Source organism: Diplotaxodon limnothrissa, linkage group LG8 (genome assembly GCF_057381915.1).
Source record: "Diplotaxodon limnothrissa isolate DT_005_m linkage group LG8, D_limnothrissa_male_GT1.1, whole genome shotgun sequence".
NCBI classification, from domain to species: domain Eukaryota; kingdom Metazoa; phylum Chordata; class Actinopteri; order Cichliformes; family Cichlidae; genus Diplotaxodon; species Diplotaxodon limnothrissa.
In genome coordinates, this window is record NC_140603.1 from 13,772,678 (window position 1) to 13,789,804 (window position 17,127).

The 17,127-nt window shown below is 41.4% G+C and overlaps 4 protein-coding genes and 1 pseudogene across 4 annotated transcripts; 4 read left to right on the plus strand and 1 right to left on the minus strand.

Moving 5' to 3' along the window:
* The first annotated feature begins 63 nt into the window (after positions 1-63).
* On the plus strand, positions 64-3,485 carry gnptg (N-acetylglucosamine-1-phosphate transferase subunit gamma). Its single transcript, XM_085360597.1, has 11 exons — positions 64-190; positions 279-333; positions 413-480; positions 953-1,007; positions 1,142-1,225; positions 1,323-1,416; positions 1,834-1,948; positions 2,020-2,102; positions 2,778-2,906; positions 3,001-3,082; positions 3,159-3,485. Exons 1-11 carry the CDS (start codon positions 124-126, stop codon positions 3,236-3,238), a joined length of 912 nt encoding a protein of 303 aa, XP_085216723.1. The 5' UTR covers positions 64-123; the 3' UTR covers positions 3,239-3,485.
* Positions 3,486-4,715: 1,230 nt separating this feature from the next.
* On the minus strand, positions 4,716-14,679 carry chlsn (cholesin). Its single transcript, XM_085360598.1, has 6 exons — positions 14,634-14,679; positions 14,307-14,443; positions 14,116-14,226; positions 7,496-7,707; positions 5,361-5,442; positions 4,716-4,980 (listed from the first exon to the last, which is right to left on the minus strand). The coding sequence occupies exons 2-6, from the start codon at positions 14,427-14,429 to the stop codon at positions 4,801-4,803; spliced, it is 708 nt and encodes a 235-aa protein (XP_085216724.1). The 5' UTR covers positions 14,430-14,443; positions 14,634-14,679; the 3' UTR covers positions 4,716-4,800.
* On the plus strand, positions 8,362-9,911 carry LOC146626477 (uncharacterized). The gene is made up of 2 exons (XM_085361747.1): positions 8,362-8,415; positions 8,811-9,911. Exons 1-2 carry the CDS (start codon positions 8,362-8,364, stop codon positions 9,909-9,911), a joined length of 1,155 nt encoding a protein of 384 aa, XP_085217873.1.
* LOC146626478 (G protein-coupled estrogen receptor 1 pseudogene) lies at positions 12,617-13,711 on the plus strand (annotated as a pseudogene).
* Positions 14,680-15,187: 508 nt separating the features above from the next.
* uqcc4 (ubiquinol-cytochrome c reductase complex assembly factor 4) lies at positions 15,188-17,008 on the plus strand. Its single transcript, XM_085360599.1, has 2 exons — positions 15,188-15,356; positions 16,246-17,008. The coding sequence occupies exons 1-2, from the start codon at positions 15,271-15,273 to the stop codon at positions 16,568-16,570; spliced, it is 411 nt and encodes a 136-aa protein (XP_085216725.1). The 5' UTR covers positions 15,188-15,270; the 3' UTR covers positions 16,571-17,008.
* The last annotated feature ends 119 nt before the right edge of the window (positions 17,009-17,127 follow it).

Consider the following 17,127-nt stretch of genomic DNA (forward strand, 5'->3'; position numbering starts at 1 on the left):
TATGAAAAACACGCATGCTCGCGGCTTATTTTGATCACGTGGCGTGTCACCTGACCGGAACGAGCAAAAGAGGAAATGTAGACAGAAAAGTAACACTTTAACGCCTTCATAACGTAAATAATAATGCGTTGTTTCAGTTACCGAGTAGCTCATTTAATAAGTTTGTGTTTTGTCTGCGTGTATCTGTTCAGTAAGTACAGCTTTACTGCGCAGCTTCATTCAGAGATTTTAATCTAAACAGAGCTCGTGTGTCTGATCTCGGCTTGTTTTTAATGCAGTTAACTATGGATCCGCCGGTAAAATGAAGATAGTCGAAGAGCCAAACACATTTGGGTACGTGAAGCAAAATAAGTTCACATTGTGCAGTTTTGTTGACTTTGGCCTGCTGCTAATGGATCTACTTTGTGTCCAGGCTGAACAACCCTTTTGTGGCTCAGGGCAGCAGACTGCAACCTAAAGTGACCCCAGCTCCAGTGTCTGGTAAAACAAACTCATCATTTAAATATTTAAACATAAAGAGGAAAGGAGGCGTAGATTTCTGACTTATAAGTGTATTTCATGAGTTTTCCTCCATTCATACCATAGCAAAACCTTTGTCTTATAGTTGTAGTACACTCAAGGCGATGAACTACCAGAACTTTTTTCTGGCATTTCTGACATTTATTTCTCACAATTTAAGCCCAAAGAGTCACGCTGACAGATTTCTTTTGTTTGCTACAGCAGCATTTCTTTATCTTTGCACTTCTTTTTTCTTATATTGTGACATTTCAGGGATTAAATGTTTTATTAGATTTCTTTACACTGACAAAAGAGGGAGTTTCACTGCTTCAGCCCACTTAATCCTGATTTAAAGCCTCAATTCATTAAATTATATGTAAAATGTTCTAAATGTTGACTAAAGGGTCCTTTAGATTTTCTGTCTCATCATATGAGCAATGATTTCCTCCTTAAGGCCCAGTGCACCTTCATCAGCTTGCTGGAAAGTGCTTCAGTCTCACGGAGTCGACGTATGTATTTAACCTGTCACACAGTAGTATATTCCACCATATCTCCACAGTGCAGACCATTAGCTTATTACATGTTGGATCTGAGCGTCTGGAAAATACAAAACAAACAATAGCATGTTGTCCTCACTTTGCAGGTATAAATATGAATTCTGTCCATTTCACAACGTCACTCAGCATGAGCAAACATTTAGGTGGAATGCCTACAGTGGGATCTTGGGGTAAGAAGCTCCAGAAACAAAACACAAACTAGATGTAAATGTGTGAAGCAAGCTGTTGGCTTCTTGTGGGAGTCAGGTTTGTGTTTGGTCCTTGCAGGATCTGGCAAGAGTGGGAAATGGCAAACAACACTTTCACCAGCATGTGGATGAGAGACGGCGACACTTGTGGAAACAGAAACAGAGAAACAAAGGTATCTAAACCTTTAAAATCCTCCTGGTAATCCACTGACAAGATTTTGGGCCCCGTCTTGAATATGAGGCCAACACTTTGCAATGCTAATTACTGCTTGAATGTATTGTGCATGTAAACATAACAACTAGTGCCAAACCGAGTCAAAGACAACTAGCAAATCATCCCATCAGCCCTTAAAGTTATGCTTTTCCTTGTTTTCTGCCATATATTAACTTGCTGTTCAGACCTGCCTTTTACGGGGGTCAATCAATTGGAACAAAAGTGGCTTAGAGTGAGTGGGGGAAGGGAGCTGTTTCAGTCAGTGGAGATCTCGACTAGAGTCTAAGAATAAATATGTGGAACTGGGAATTACTTTCTTACTCAGCAACATGAATAAGAAATTGTGTTTTCTTTCTTTCTTGTCGTGGATCTGCAGGTGATTCTGGTCTGCAGCACAAGAAGCAAGCTCGCTCAAGTCTCAGAGCCCAGTACCTGTGTGTACTCGCTAACCTTTGAGACCCCCCTTGTTTGCCATCCACATTCTCTTTTAGGTAAGTTAAGCAGGACTTACTTTCATGCCAATGGGGATAGGGTTACTTATAAATTCTGTGCTCTTTTAAAGTGTATCCAACTCTGAAAGAGGAGCTACAGAAGGAATGGGATGAAGCGGAGCAGGCTCGCTATGAAGGACTTATAACTGAACAGGTGAGGGCCAGTTTGGTAGGTAAACAAATACTGCAGAATGACTTGCTTCCTCTATGCTTTTCATCTATGTCAGTTTATGCCACCTGTGAGATGATGAAATGTAGATGCAGAAAATATAGTGGATATAAACAATAGACTTAGTGAAGCTAAAATTCAAGCGCTTTAAAGCTGCATTCTTTTTAATGGCCACCAGGGGGCGAGTCACCTGTTTGCAAAAAGACGTCCAGTTGTACAGACGTCTAGGAGAAAATAAGTCTACTGCTCACTTGATTTACATTATCAGTAAACACCTTCCAGATTAGTTCATCTTCTCAGCTGCTTAACACATACTGTACTCAAATTTTGTTGAGTACAGTATGTGTTAGCATGTCTATTAGAGTGAAAATGAACATAAAACAGCATACTTGTGATTCACAAGTGCACCCATATTATCATGCAGCATCCTTCAGTTTCCTCATTCATCACATGAGTTTTCAAAACGTCAAAAATATGACAACACCGAAAACGGTCTGTTTACAGCTTTGTGTCCATCTTTTATGTACAGTTATTGTAGCTGAAAATCAGACACCTCTGATTGAGCTCTGTTATGGTACACACATTTCAAGGTGTCCTTTGTTATGTACATTTTAATTATTCGTGGAATGGTTATGTTTACACTTTGTACATGTGCTCCAGGGATACAACAATCTCTTAAAGGATATTTTTGAGGACGCCGGACTGCTGAAGAGTCGGAAAGTAAAAGTCAAGGTTCAAGAGGCAGCAGCTGATTCAGCAAGGCAAAACTCTTTAGAGAAATGTAAAGCGGTATGTAACCTTTCAAAGTAGTATCTCTTCTAACATTACAACAAAATCACAATACAAGCTCAATAGTGTTTTTTTTGGTATATTTTTTCTACAGGACTACCAAAAACTGAGAGAAGAGACTGAGAGATTGCGAGCTCTTCTTACTCAACATAACATTCCTTTTACTTCTGAGACAAGTGAGTGAAGTCAGTCTTCACTCATTTAAGTCTCGTACAGTTTATATGAATGATTTTTTCCCCCTATATGTGACAGATGACGCAAAAGGTACAGTGAGCGTGACGGTTAAGGATCAACACTTAAGAGGAGACAACGGACTCATTGATGTTCAGTGAAGATTACCTGGAGCAAAAACGAGCCAAAGCACCTGAGCGGAGTTTGTTGATCAGCATCAGAGAGACGCATAAAGTAACCGGACAACACTGGTAGAGCTCAGGCTGTTGGTACTGCAGAATAAAATTTTGCAAGCGTAGCTGAGAGTGGGTAATTTCTTTTTTTTGTCGAGGATTCATCACTGAGCTCTCCAAGACTATGAAAAGGCACCATCGTGCATGAGAAATAAAATGAGCTTTGAAAATGTTTACAGTCCAGTTTTGTTTGTCTGTTAAGCCTAAAACAATAAATCGACAGCAGAACGTCATGTCCGTAAGACATGAGGGGAAAATATCCAGCCAACCTGACATAGAATCTAAGAAGCACCTACTGTTCACTGAAGCCTCAACAGAAATGGACAAAGGTAGAAGGGTGGCTGTCAGACAGCTACTCTTCAAAAAGGCAGTCTGGAGAACTATTCCTGAACACTACTTAACACACAGACTTAAGGAGTTCAGATTGTGTTGAAGAGTAAAGGTAGTCACACAAAATATTGATTTTCAAGCTCAGACTGTTTTTGCCTTTTACTCTGCATTTCCATGTTTGCATATTTCAATATCCTGACAAGATATAATAAAATGAGGAGTAAATTTTTTTGTTCATGCATATGCAAGTAACCGAAAAACATCGTCCATATATATATAAAGTGGCTGAAAAGCATTTATGTCTTTGTGTTGTATTTGGGTGCATTTGTATAGGAAATGAAGTCATCACAGCTAGGCTAGATATTGACTTTGTTTCCTTCCTCTGTGTTTGTGTCCTATATTAAGACTCAAACACATGTTCCTGTCATACTGCACTCAAAGAAGTAACAGCCGGTCATTTCCGACTTCACTTTTGCCCGATTGAGATACGCACAACACAGCTATATTAATAGTCTGTGAAAGATGCGGATAAAATTAATCACCCGCACACTTACTGAGTTAGTCACAAAAACCAGATGATAAGCAAATATAAAATGTATGTAGAGAACATAACCCAGCGGTCTGGTATGTGTTTGCTACTGTGATTACAAGGAGAGTGCAAAAGAAAAGTTATTCAGTTCAGTGGCTTCACTGATTATGGGCCTTGACGTGCACAAACATGTCTTAGCTACAAACATTCCTGAGATGTTACTCAAAAGGTCTTCCAGCTATCTGTTTGACTTTGAGGGATTCACATCTCTCCGAAGTGATCTGCCCATACTGGCAAAGTTGAACAGTAACCTCTGAGTTACTTGCTGGAGTTGAAAAAAAGATTTACAAACAGCTTCTGTACATTTGAATAAAACATTAATCTGCCTTCATATTGTATGACATGGCTTTCCTGACTGATAACTACCAACCAACATAACACACAAGTAATGTAAAGAAACAGAGGTGATAAAGTAACACTTTTAATTATTAAAACAGGTGAATAATACTGGCAACACAAACAGGGACCGTTTATTTAAAACCTCTTTAGCCCAAGCCTTAGATCAGGCCGATCCTTCAGTCCTGTGAACAGAGTTTAGTCTTTTTGCGAGTCTCTCTGTAATATTTGTGGCTCAGGATAATAGCTGGATAACTTCTCTGGCTCTGTGTGCCCTCTGCTGGATGACTGTGTCTTCTGGTGCTTTTCCAGATTCCTCCACCAGGGATAAGGCCTTCTGCACGGTTGTGTCCTTCCCACTTCCACGAAGCCCCTCCAGGTACTGAAGCAGCACCGAAAACGTGTCGTCTGGAATCTGAGAAGAACCTACTTTAATCTTGTTGATTCTCTGTATACATATTATAGAGACTCTTGGCTACAGGGTGACAAATCATTACGATACTAGTGACGCTAATGCGGAGCATCTCCTGTCAGTGTTCTCTTCAGACAGATTCAAAAATGAGGATAACATGAATTACATGAAAATGTTTGTAAACATTTCAACTTCTTATAGCTTTACCATTTTTACTTATTCTCTTCTGCTTAAAAATGACAAATAGTTTTGGATTGAGAATAGAGAGTGTTATTTAATAACAGAAAGAGGAAGAAAGAGCGTAGCGGTTGACCAGTCTAAAACAAAGCTGAGAAAACCCCCTGTCACCCCCATCGTTCAGGAGGAATGTTGGGTAATTTTACCTTTTCAGAATCAAAGACGTGCTGCAGTAACCACGTCTGCCTCGTCTTCTGGAACTTCCACCGTGAACGGTTTTCAGCCCAGCTGCAAAGGCAAAAACCACTGTGGGCTGCAGTGTAACTATTGCAGAAAGTACATACTTCCACCCGCATTATTCACTACAACAACAACTTATCAAATGCTAGAATTATGAATCATTTCTGAGAAAGTCTTCCCGTGTATGTTATGTTAAGAGAATCCAGTGATCGAACTATTTATCTGCTGTGCTGGAAAGATTTGGGTTCGGTTCAAATTTCATCTCATGGATCAAGTACATATATTTGACTCCTGTTGCTTCAGTTTGTACTAATAGCCAGAAATCGAAACCATTCCAACTTAAACGAGGCACACGACAGGGTTGCACCCTTAGCCCGTTGATATTCAATCTAGCTATTGTCATGTCTCTGGTTATAAATTAAATATGTCCAATAGTGAACTTTGTCTGTTCAATGAAGAAGTGTTTCAAATAGATTTGTCTGGTTTCCCTTTTAAAGTGGTCAAAGAGCAGTTTACCTGTTTGGGTATTACAATTACAAGAAAGTATAAACAACTTCTCAAAGCCAACTTTTTTACGCTATTGAAGAATGTCAAACAAAGCCTTCAACAGTGGTCACCCCTGAACAAAACTCTAGTCGGTCGAATTAATTCGATTATAAAATGAATATTCCTCCTAAGTTTTTATATTTATTTCAATCTTTACCAGTCTTTATCCCTAAGTCCTTCTTTACAGACCTCAATTCTATAATTTCCTCCAACCTTTGGAAGGGTAAACGACCTCAAGTAGCTAAGGTGCATTTACAGAAGCCTAACCTTGAAGGGGGTCTGGCACTCCCCAACTTTCGCTTTCACTATTGGACTGCCAATATTTGCTCCCTGACCTACTAGTTAAAATCATGGCCAGCCAAGCGGGCCCTACCACTCCCTCAGGGTGTGGGCTCAGTTCAGGTGACATTTAAATCTTAAAAATGTCTCACTTCAAAGCCCCATCTTATCAAATCACCTATTCCTCCCTCCCACTTTGGACAATTTGTTTCAGGTCTGGTTTCAAGCAGGTATTATTTACTTTAAAGGTCTCTTTATACACAATAGCTGTCAGCAAAATACACTCTTCCCAAAACTCACTTTTTTTTTTTAGATATTTACAACTCAGGCATTTTTTGCAATCCCACCTCTCAAATTTTCCAGAAGCTCCAGCTGCTAACTTACTGGACGAGCTCCTTAGTTTGCAACTCTCAGGCAAAGGTATAATCTCTCACATCTATAACAAACTGTGCAGTGTAACTTCAGCTCCCTTTGAACGCCTCAAACACACATGGGAGAAGGAGTTAGGTATATCTATGTCAGATGACGTTTGGGATTCAGTCCTCTGGTAAATTCCACATCACTCTGTGCACGCCCCTCCCTATTACAATTCAAAGTAGTTCATAGGGCCCACTTATCTAAATCCAGATGAGTTTTCTGCACCGTGAACAAGGCTGCCGGCCTGAAACTGGCTCTCAACCCCCTACTTGCTCTCTTTGGTACAGTGGGTAAGGATGATAAGTATATCACCGGGGCAAAACATCGGGTGCTGTCTTTTGGTTCCCTCCTGGCTAGACGTGCCATTTTGACGAGGTGGAAGGCTGCTGCCCCGCCCACCCATGTTCAGCGGCTTGCTCATCTCATGACGTGTCTCAGTCTTGAAAAGGTCCAGTGCTCCAGCCAGAATAAAAACTTCTCTAACCTTCAATTTAAGGATCTTCCTGCTGACTATCACATTTGCTTATTCCATAGAGGTCAGACGACCTACCATTCTGTATGTTTTACTGTGTTAATGGGAATGTTAAGCTCAGTTGTGTTGCAGCTAACTTCTGTGTGGTTTGCAAGGAAAGGTTTTGTTGGTATCAATCGCCCCTCTTTTTTGTTAACAGTATTCATAATTGTTCAATAAAAATATTTTGAGTAAAAAAGAGGATCCAGTAATCTAGTGGTGAGCTTTTACAACATAAAAAAAAGAATAATTATACGATATCCTGGGTTTTAATTCATAAATCAGCTGCTACACATCCCATAATGCATTTTGATTGCATCCTGGTAATCCTCTGGACCCTATTCTTACCACGTGAGGTAGTCTAAGGCCTGCTGTTGTGCACTGGGTCCAGATGGTTTTGTTTGCTCCAAAGTCACTCCCTCCGCTTTGAGCCTTTTCTTCTCCTCCTTTTTCCGAATCTTCTTCAGCTTCCTCTCCAGGACCCTCTTCTCATCGGGACTCAAGTCCTCGAGCCCCTCTGCCTCAGCTGTCCCCTCAGGACAGCTGGGTGGATCAAGAACCTGTCACAACAAAGCAAAGCAAACACACAAATAAGTCGCAGCGAAAATGAAATCATTTGATCGCAAACTGCTCCTTATGCACATGCCAATTTTAACTCCGCTAAATGCAAACTAAATGTGACATTTTACTGTGTTTTTGCAGACAGATGAGTCAAAAGTCAAAAGCAGTTTTCAGGTTTAGATCACTTCCTCTTGCTCTGCAGCTCTGGGCAACGTTTCCTGTGCATACAGTATTACGAGTTCACCATAGCACGCTTTTTTTGTGCAGTACCCAGACAGTTTCAGCAGTGCGTTCGCAGAGCACACACCACTGTACATGCACTTGGATGGTTTATAAATAGCCAACAAAAAAAAAAAAAAGACAATGAAACAATTCAGCTTCACAGAACTGCTGAAGAAGTTTTTAAATAATAATAATTTGAAAAACATTTCCTTGTTATAGGATGTAAACACAGCACAACTTAAAGACTTTTATGCCAGAGGAAGTTGAACAAGGGACACACTATGCTCTCCGATTTAGCCGACCTCTGGTGGTGATGAAAAGAAGAAAAAAAAAGGGAGGGGAAGAAGAGATTTTGGTCACATGGCCAAAAAGTCATTCTGAAAGTATGCTGCCTGGGCATTGCCCACAGAAATAGAAAAGCCTTTTGTATGATGAGCACTTGTGTCCATGCGAACAGCATCGTTTTCGGAGCTTTGACTCAGGCGGTAGCAGCGTCGGGCCGGTGGATACAAAACAGACGAGCGGGTGACGGAAGCAAAAATGGTAAGTGGAAACATGTGTTTCTACTGAACGGGCAGGTCCTCAAAGGGAAGCAAACAAAGACTCAGAGAAAATCCTCACAGAAAACAAAACTACAACTTTTTACTTGATACGTCTTCATACACGGTGTATTTTTAAAGTTCTTTGCATACAGTTAAGATTTTAGCTCAACTTTGAGTTCATTTAGGAAGGAACTGTGTGTTGTAATTTCTGTGTTCCTGTGGAAAGTCTTCATAGTGATTCATGCACGTATATTCAAGTGTTTTCAAATCACTGGACTTCTGTTTTTGAGGAAATCTTCTGATTCTCACCAGTGGCTGTTTTTTGCTTTGATTTTCAGTCTGATTACAGCACAGGCTCGCCTACCACGCCGACGAGCCCCACATCTCAATTTTCCATCTCTTCTGCCATCACACAGAGCAGCGTCAACATCACAGAGAGCAGCGTCAACATCACAGAGAGCAGCGTCAAGACCACGGACAACTCTGTTTTAGTCAAGATTGCAGCCAATGACTTAATCAGCAATGCAAACTACGTCTACAGTTTGCTTGCTACCTTCGGTCTCTTAGCAGGCTGCTTCCTGCTTTACAGTTTCATTCAGACTTATCGCGCCCACAAGAGGCTGGCTTGGCTCGGCTGCCTCCTCTGGGTGTTTTGTGGCTTCCAGCTGCTGCTCCTGCTCCTCTCTTTGCACACGGTGGCCCACAGACCTGCCTACCTAAACACCACAGCTTTAGGCTGTGCCGCACTCTCCTTTACCATCAACATAGCCTCTCTGTGTGGCCTGCTGGTCTTAGTGCTCATGGCATCCGTCGTCACCTTTGATCCTCCATCCAATCACCTGCTGAGAAAGTCTCGTGTCTGTGCGGCACTAGTGGGCATCACTTCTGTACTCATTTCTCTGGTGCTGGCTGGCATTCGTGGACCCAGAGGAGATTTGCAGAAAGAGGGCAACTGTTTGATGGATCCCACCACAGATGGTGTTTCATACGCAGTTGCTAGGCTGTGTTTGGTCTTCCTGATTCCCTACATCCTCCAACTGGGACTTCTGATAGGTGGCTGTATCCGCCAGAGGGAGTCGAATGGACGTTTCCTCTCCGGCTCTGAGGAAGGCCCTGTGTTCCTGGCGGTCACCAGTTTTACGCTCATCTGCCAGCTCTTCTACAGCGTGGCGCTGCTTAGAGGGGCTCTGATTAATAGTGAAAGACAGCTGACGTTCCACCAGCAAGCATTTTTGAGTGTGTCTGAGTTTGTGCTGTTCTCAGGGAGCAGCGTGAGCCTGCTGCTCGTCCTGTTCATGCACAGGCCATGTCGGGAAAGCCTCTATGGAGTGATCAGGCGGCTGCGGGACTGCTGCCGACGTCCAGGGCCACAGCCCAACAGGAACATCATAGCTCCGCACATTGAGATCACAGACACTCTGGAGGACATCGAGTCTTAAGAAATGTGTCTGTTTGCTAGGACAGAGCTCTTCCCATGCATCATATTTAATGTCTTACCTGTTATGGACCACCTCACTATCTATCCAGTCACTGAAAGCTTGCAGAACTCTCATCAAATGTATTTTTTTTAACATTTCATTTACAAAATGTACAAAAAGAGGAGAAAAAAAATGCTTTATATCTTGGTACTGTGCATCATCTTGCCATGTTATGTCAATTCAAATGATTTATTTCTTTAATCAGGAAATTAAAAAGGAGCTATTATTACATGAGATTCTGTATGAATTTTTAACCTGTTCCCGGGAAAATGTCTTTTCTTGGAAACTCTGTTTGCATAAGCCTGATTTACACAAAAGTCCATTAAGACAAATGCTTGGAAAAACCTCTGCAGCTCCCTGAAAGCCACATAGGAAAAATTAAGTCTAGGAAAACCAAAGTCAGAGTCTATATTTATGCCAACAGTGTCAACGAGCCCTCATGTAATTATGCTTGAATAAAAAAAATTTTTAAAAAAGTTACTGAATCAGATGAACACTTTTCAAGAAATTCATGGGCACCAGTTCTAGGAATAAGCGATCCGCGTGGATAACATTTTGCATCGGTGGCAACACGGAGCGACACAAACCCAGGAACCAGGAAAGTGAATGCAGGAGCAGAGTTCATTAAGAAGCTGGTCTTAACTTAACTGTCACAATAGTGATTGCTGAAATCGGGGCTCTTATGAATGCTACTTACAGTTTTAAAATCATCACATATAAAGTGATAAAAGATTCAGACACCACCCTACAAACCAGAACAAAGCGCACAGTTTGTGTTCCTGCACAAACCGTCTTTCTGGGGTTTTCAAGTAATGTGAAACAAGGAGACACTAAGTGAAATTATGCATGTCTGCATGTCCACCTTGTTTAGTGTAAATGTGCTGTCCAGAGACAGATCGACTCCCATGTTTACATATTTTAACATTACACAATCATGACCGTGTTTGCGTGCTTTCGTGCCAGTGTTGACAAGACGACCTCATGTCTCAAATTGATATAATCATAAGCAATAAAATTATACCCACACACTGATAAAAATAGGGGATGATCAAACTGCCAAGTGACAGTACTGCCAATAAAAAGTAGTAAAGGTTTAATTTTAAAAACACTTTTACACATTTGGCTCAAAAGCTGCGATATGAAGAAGCGCCTGCATTGTGTGTTTGTGTTTCTTGTTGCAAGTGGTGGGTGGCTGTAAACATTTCTCCGCATTCATACTGAAACCACTTTTTACTGCCAGCGTTAACGGAGAGGGAGGACAATACACGCAGACCGAGAAATCACAGGTGAGTCCAAGCTCTTTTATATGACGCCTTAATTTGTTTATCACCAGTTTAGCTTTCCTTATAGTTTCCAAGTATCTCCTCAGCATGTTATGGCTTACCTGTTTGATATTAAACGCTTTGAACTAACATACAACGAATCCTACAGCCTGGAGGTGCTTCTGGTTGGGAGTTTAAATTTCTAAACGCTCGTAAGCATCTTTAAGATCTGATAAGTTAGATGAAGGATCTCGGAAAGTATTCTTTTTGACTGTATGAATATATTCAAAGCGGCTGCACTTCAAACAGATACACATCCACTTAAAAGTCGCATCAATAATGAATTTTTATGGGATATCTCTTCAAGGGTACGGTCAACTAGACAGTATGAGTGCTCGTTTCAGCTCTGCTAACATGACAAGTTAGCTTTGCTCATCTTACATGAGGCAACATAATGTGTCACTGCAGTACCTCTGCTTCTGTTTCCATTAAAAACGAATCAGTGATTAATGGTTTAATTAATCATTCTTTGTCATTTGTTAAAGGCAAGAAAATTCTGTGATGCTCCCAATGTTTGGGCAATAACTAGAGCTGAAGTAAAACACAGTGAACTATCACATAGTTTTGTAATTTGTCACATTAAAATGATGATTCAGACGGCTGCTATCTAGACAGCACGACCTGCCCGCCACAGCGAGCAAAACAATCTGTGTCACCTCTTAGAAGCAAGCCAGTGACAGCCAGTCACATTTCACTCAGTTTTATTTGGTTCAGTTCAATACAGCAATGCTCTCAGTGCACGTAACTTTCTTTTGAGCAAGCCCTTGGCAACAGTGGAGAGAAAAAACTGCATTGGAAAAAAACGGGGAATTAATGTATTTATTGATGTTGTGTACAGAATTATTACCTCCTGGACGTCTACTTTTCGGCGCCCAGTCCCCAACCGGTTGTGGCAGATGGCTGCCCCTCCTTTAGTCTTAAGGCTGCTTCCTGTTAAAAGGAAGTTTTTCCTTCTCCCTGTTCCCAAGGGCTTGCTCACACGGGTCGTCTGATTGTTGGGGTTTGCTCTCTAACATTGTAGAGTCTGTACCTTACAATATAAAGCCCTTTGAGCTGACTGTTCTTTGATTTTTTGCTATATAAATGCAACTGTATTGATGTGAATTGAAATTAATTGATGTTTTAAGAAAGTGAAACAGGCTGTTGACTTCATTTCGCTTCTTCTTTCTGTCTAGGGGAAACAGTGGCATCAGCACCTCACTCTATCCAAAAGCTACCGCGGTACCATCAGGGAACTGATGGTACCGCAGGCTCCTCAGCAACTACTTAGTCTTCAAAAATCTAGGAACTATGGCAACTTAGTGTTTGGATGCTGCTAACAACAGCTAAAGACAAAAGGGGAACATGAACATGACCATAAATGTGGACTACAAAGTCATTGCTGACAATAACTTCAGTGCACATCCAAATGACACACAGGCAGTCGCCTCCGATTGTCCGGAGGCAGCTTCGGATGATTATTATTTTATCAGCCTCATCCTCTCCAGCCTCTACACCATATTCCTGTTTCCTGTCGGTCTTGTTGGGAATATCCTTATTATAGTGGTAAACCTTAACCACAGGGGCCGCATGACACCTCCAGATTGCTACTTCGTGAATTTGGCCATGGCTGACCTCTTTCTGGTAGCTGACTCTCTGATTGAGGTGTTCAATCTTAAGAAGGGCTACTACGACAAGGCCGGCCTCTGCACTTTCATGAACCTCTTCCAACAGGCCAACATGTACAGCAGCGTCTTCTTTCTGACCTGGATGAGCCTCGACCGCTTCGTCGCGCTGACCAACTCCATGGGTCGCAGCATACCACACGCACGGCTCACCTGCTGCCTCATCTGGACGTCTTCGTCCCTGCTCACCTTGCTGCCTTTCGCTGTAGCTCAAGTGCAACACGCCGGAGAGCTTCATTTCTGCTTCGCCAACGTGACTCAGATTCAGTGGCTGGAGGTGATGCTGGGATTCTTGCTGCCCTTCTGCATCCTGGGGGTGTGCTACTGGAGAATAGCACGGGTGCTCAAATGCAGCCTCTGGGAACTAAACAGCCCCCTGCAGAGGCCTCGCAGGCAGAAAGCCCTGCGACTCATCTCAGCCGCTGTGGTCGTCTTCTTCCTCTGCTGGCTGCCAGAGAACGTGTTTATAAGTGTGCACCTCGTGAGGGGCGACACGAACGGGGGCACGCTGTGGCAGGATTACCCCTTGACAGGTCACGCCGTCAGGCTGGCGGCTTTCTCCAACAGCTGCCTGAATCCTCTCATCTACGGCTTCCTCGGGGAGGCCTTTAGGGAAAAGTTGAGGCTTTTTTTCCAGGATAAAAGCCGATGGTCCAAGCTGAACAGGACCCCCTCGAGAAAACCCATCAACGAACCAGCAGCAAAGGACGACAGTATGAGCAACTCATCACATCCAAACTGTGACATCCTCCTGCCAACTGAGTACCCTCCTTGAATAAACTGTATATACATGGTTTCACCAAAACACATGAAAATCATCTGTGCTGTGGGGTAAAAGCGCCATTCAGTGCTAAATATCAAAACATGGATCCTAATTTTTGTACAGATCTGACTGTTTTTAATGTAAAATTGAGACACATCAGTGTTATTTAAATGAATCATGCAAGCATAAAAGTCTCTCTGAACTGAATGACAGCATGTCTCAGTGCCAAAAATTTAAATTTATTACCTGTCAGTTCATTATCTGTGTTATTACATGTTTGCCACGCTGCTCTATGCTTTACCATGATTATGTCACAAAAAAGATTTTTTCACGGTAAAACACTGTAAACTAGCTGACTACCTACAAAGAGCCAAATAAAGTCTTTAAGTCACATTTTCAGCAGTGAACATTCTCACCTCTGCTTGCTCTACGGTTTGGTTCACTTGTTCCTTTTTGCTCTTCTTGTTCTTTTTCCGTTTTTTATCATCTGCTGTGTTTGTTAGCTGAGACATGTGAGCAGGAGCCTCCTGCTTTAAAAACAAAGTGTTAATGATACTGTGACTGATTTCAGGTAGTGCTGTAAAATACCATTCTCTGTGCTACTCACATCTGCATCCATCTTTTTCCTCTTCGTATTTACTTCAGTGTCCATTATTTCTGTACGGTCATCAGATGGACCCAGATCCTTCCTCTTAAGAGGTTTTGATTTCAACGATTTGTCCTTGGCCATGAGATAAATTACTCCTGCAAACCAACACAAGCGTGTATATTACTGAAGACCAGCACACACGTTTACTGAATGAAGTACACGGACAGACAAGGTTTAAGGTCAAAAGAAACACATTATCCACTTTATGACATAACAACAAGCAGCAGGTATATGGGCTAAACACTACTTTGACCACGTTGTTTTTACTAAAAACCTTAAACCAACCTGAGCTGCGTTGCGTGCCAAACTCTGGAAAGCACACAGGCGCGTGGAAAGTCAACCAGGAAGCGGTGCCGCTCAAGTGAAGCCTGATTGGACGATTGGCTACCCGTGTTTTGTGATTGGTCGGTGGGTGTAACATGTTTAAAAACTCGAAGAACAAACTACTGAAAGAAATCTCAAAATATTAAATGAAGTGGGAACCTGGAGACTATTTAAAATCAATAAATAATAAATAAATACATAAACACAAACCATAATAAAACAAACAAAAAACAATTCACTAATAAAAAAGAAAGAATATTATAAATAAGACAATACGCTGTAGCTCAAAAGTACTTAAAATGCTCAAAAATAAAATAAAATGCAGACTGGTGGTACGGTGTAAAATCGAAGTAATTATACTTTCAAGCCTAAATGTGCCATTATCTTTAGATATAGTCATACTACTGCTAATAATAATAATAGAATAATAAATTATTCTATGGGTTAGAGACAGCCGGTCATAACCAGCGTCTCTCGCTGTTTCTGGCCGGAGAGAATTGAAGGTTGCACAATGGTGTGTTACATGACCTGACTGAAAAGGTTTTGCTGGGCAAACCTTCAGTTTCGTAGTGTTGAGTAAGATGACCGGTTGTCCATCATGTCTATAGCAGCAGTCTTTGCCCGTCTGACACGAGTGGCTTTGAGTCGAGGAACATTTATTCATAGCGGTGCAGCGACCGTGAGGTGAGTGTCAGTATGTGTTTCCCCGGCTCATGGAAAGCATGTATTCAATGTGTAATGGTGGTTCAATGACAGTGTAGTATCTTTAATTGTTGGTCAGCTTTTCTTAATTTTTCCTAGAAGACACACCTTGGTCCTTTGACGTTAATCTAGTTACTAGGCTTTGGATGGATAGCAGGAGTTTTCCTTTCATGAGGACGTATGACTAACTAAAGTACAGTCACCGTCCGTGTGTTGCCGTTGTGTCAGAGGTTAGATTTATCATTTTCAATAGAGCAGCTTCAGGAATTGTCTCTAGGTGGCATCATCACTGTGTTTTGAGCAACAATTTACAGATGGACACACTCCTCAAGTTTTTTAAAGGCTAATTCAAAGGTAAAATGTTATACATAAACTCATTTTTTGCATTGGAATAATTCAGAAATGTTTTTTTCTACTGCTTTATTTATTTATTATGTAAGGAGCTATCTACCTCCTGAACCTATGATCATCTGTATGGTTGATCTTGAACATCAGTTTCTATAAAACATCTATTGCATATTATGTGCGTCTATGGATATTTGACCTCTGGAAATGTATCATAAATCCAGTGTATAAATGAAAATGATGATCGGATTAATATTTTTAGTGCCCATTAAGGACTATAATCTCCAGCTGTGGATGTTTCAGCTTCTTAAAAACAAAACAGCAGTTTTAAAAAAGTGTTTTCAGTTTCATAAATATATTTCACTTCTAATCTTAAGCAGAAGTCCACAAGTATTAATATCCAAGTAAATATTGTAGTATACTATCTAAGGTGAAGTAGCGTTTAAGTGCACCAAGTGTACTTTCAAACCACTAAGTCTTTCAACCTAAACTAATTTCTTATCTTCTCTGTTTTTCTTGCTGGAAGACTCCACAGTGTGCGGTCTCTAGCTCTGAGCTCTCAGCTGTCGTGCAAGTCCAAACAATCTGCTGATGATGAGGAGGTGAAGAGCGAGCCCATTAAGTTCTCAACCAGCAAAGCCAGCCACAGGACCTGGAGAGTCGACCGCTCAATGGGGAGCCAGTACGAGCGTCCTATGTGGAAAGTTGTGCCCATCAGCCTGCTTGCCACCGCCTTCCTGTTGTGGTGCGCTTTCAGGGATGAGACAGACATTGACGCAGCTTTGGAGAAGCAGCTGCATGAGCATGTACCCAGCGTGCTTTCAAATGAAGAGGATACAACTAAAAAATAAAGGCGCTTATTGGAATATGTGGACATATGTTGTATCAGGTTGTATTTATTGTGAATTGTACTGTGTGGACCTGGAACACAAAGTCAATGCTTTGTGTGGAAATAAGGCTGTCCATTGATACATGAATGTCATAAATATTCCAATAACTACAGGTTATTAGTTCAAACCTGGACTAAGAGGCCTCAGTTAAACTCATTCATCCTGGAGTCTAGTTTAACTGTTTTCATCAGGGTCTGGTTTACTCTACAGCTGTTGCAGGCTTTTCTATTTCACATTTGCAGACTGTATCCAGTTTCAAAATACTGTTCACATTTGGCTTTATTTACTTGTGATGCAGGTTATTACATGATGCTGTACGTCTTAAGTTTAAGAGCTAACATTAATTGGGAAATACTCCTTTTAGCCAGTCATGGCTTACAATGTCAATAAACTTGAACAACAGGCATTTGCCAGTCTGTTCTGAATCACTGTTTCAGAGTGCACATGATGACATGATGAACATCCAACTTGTTAGATCGAAGTTATAGTGCAAAGAAGCCCTGGCATTGAGCCAATGG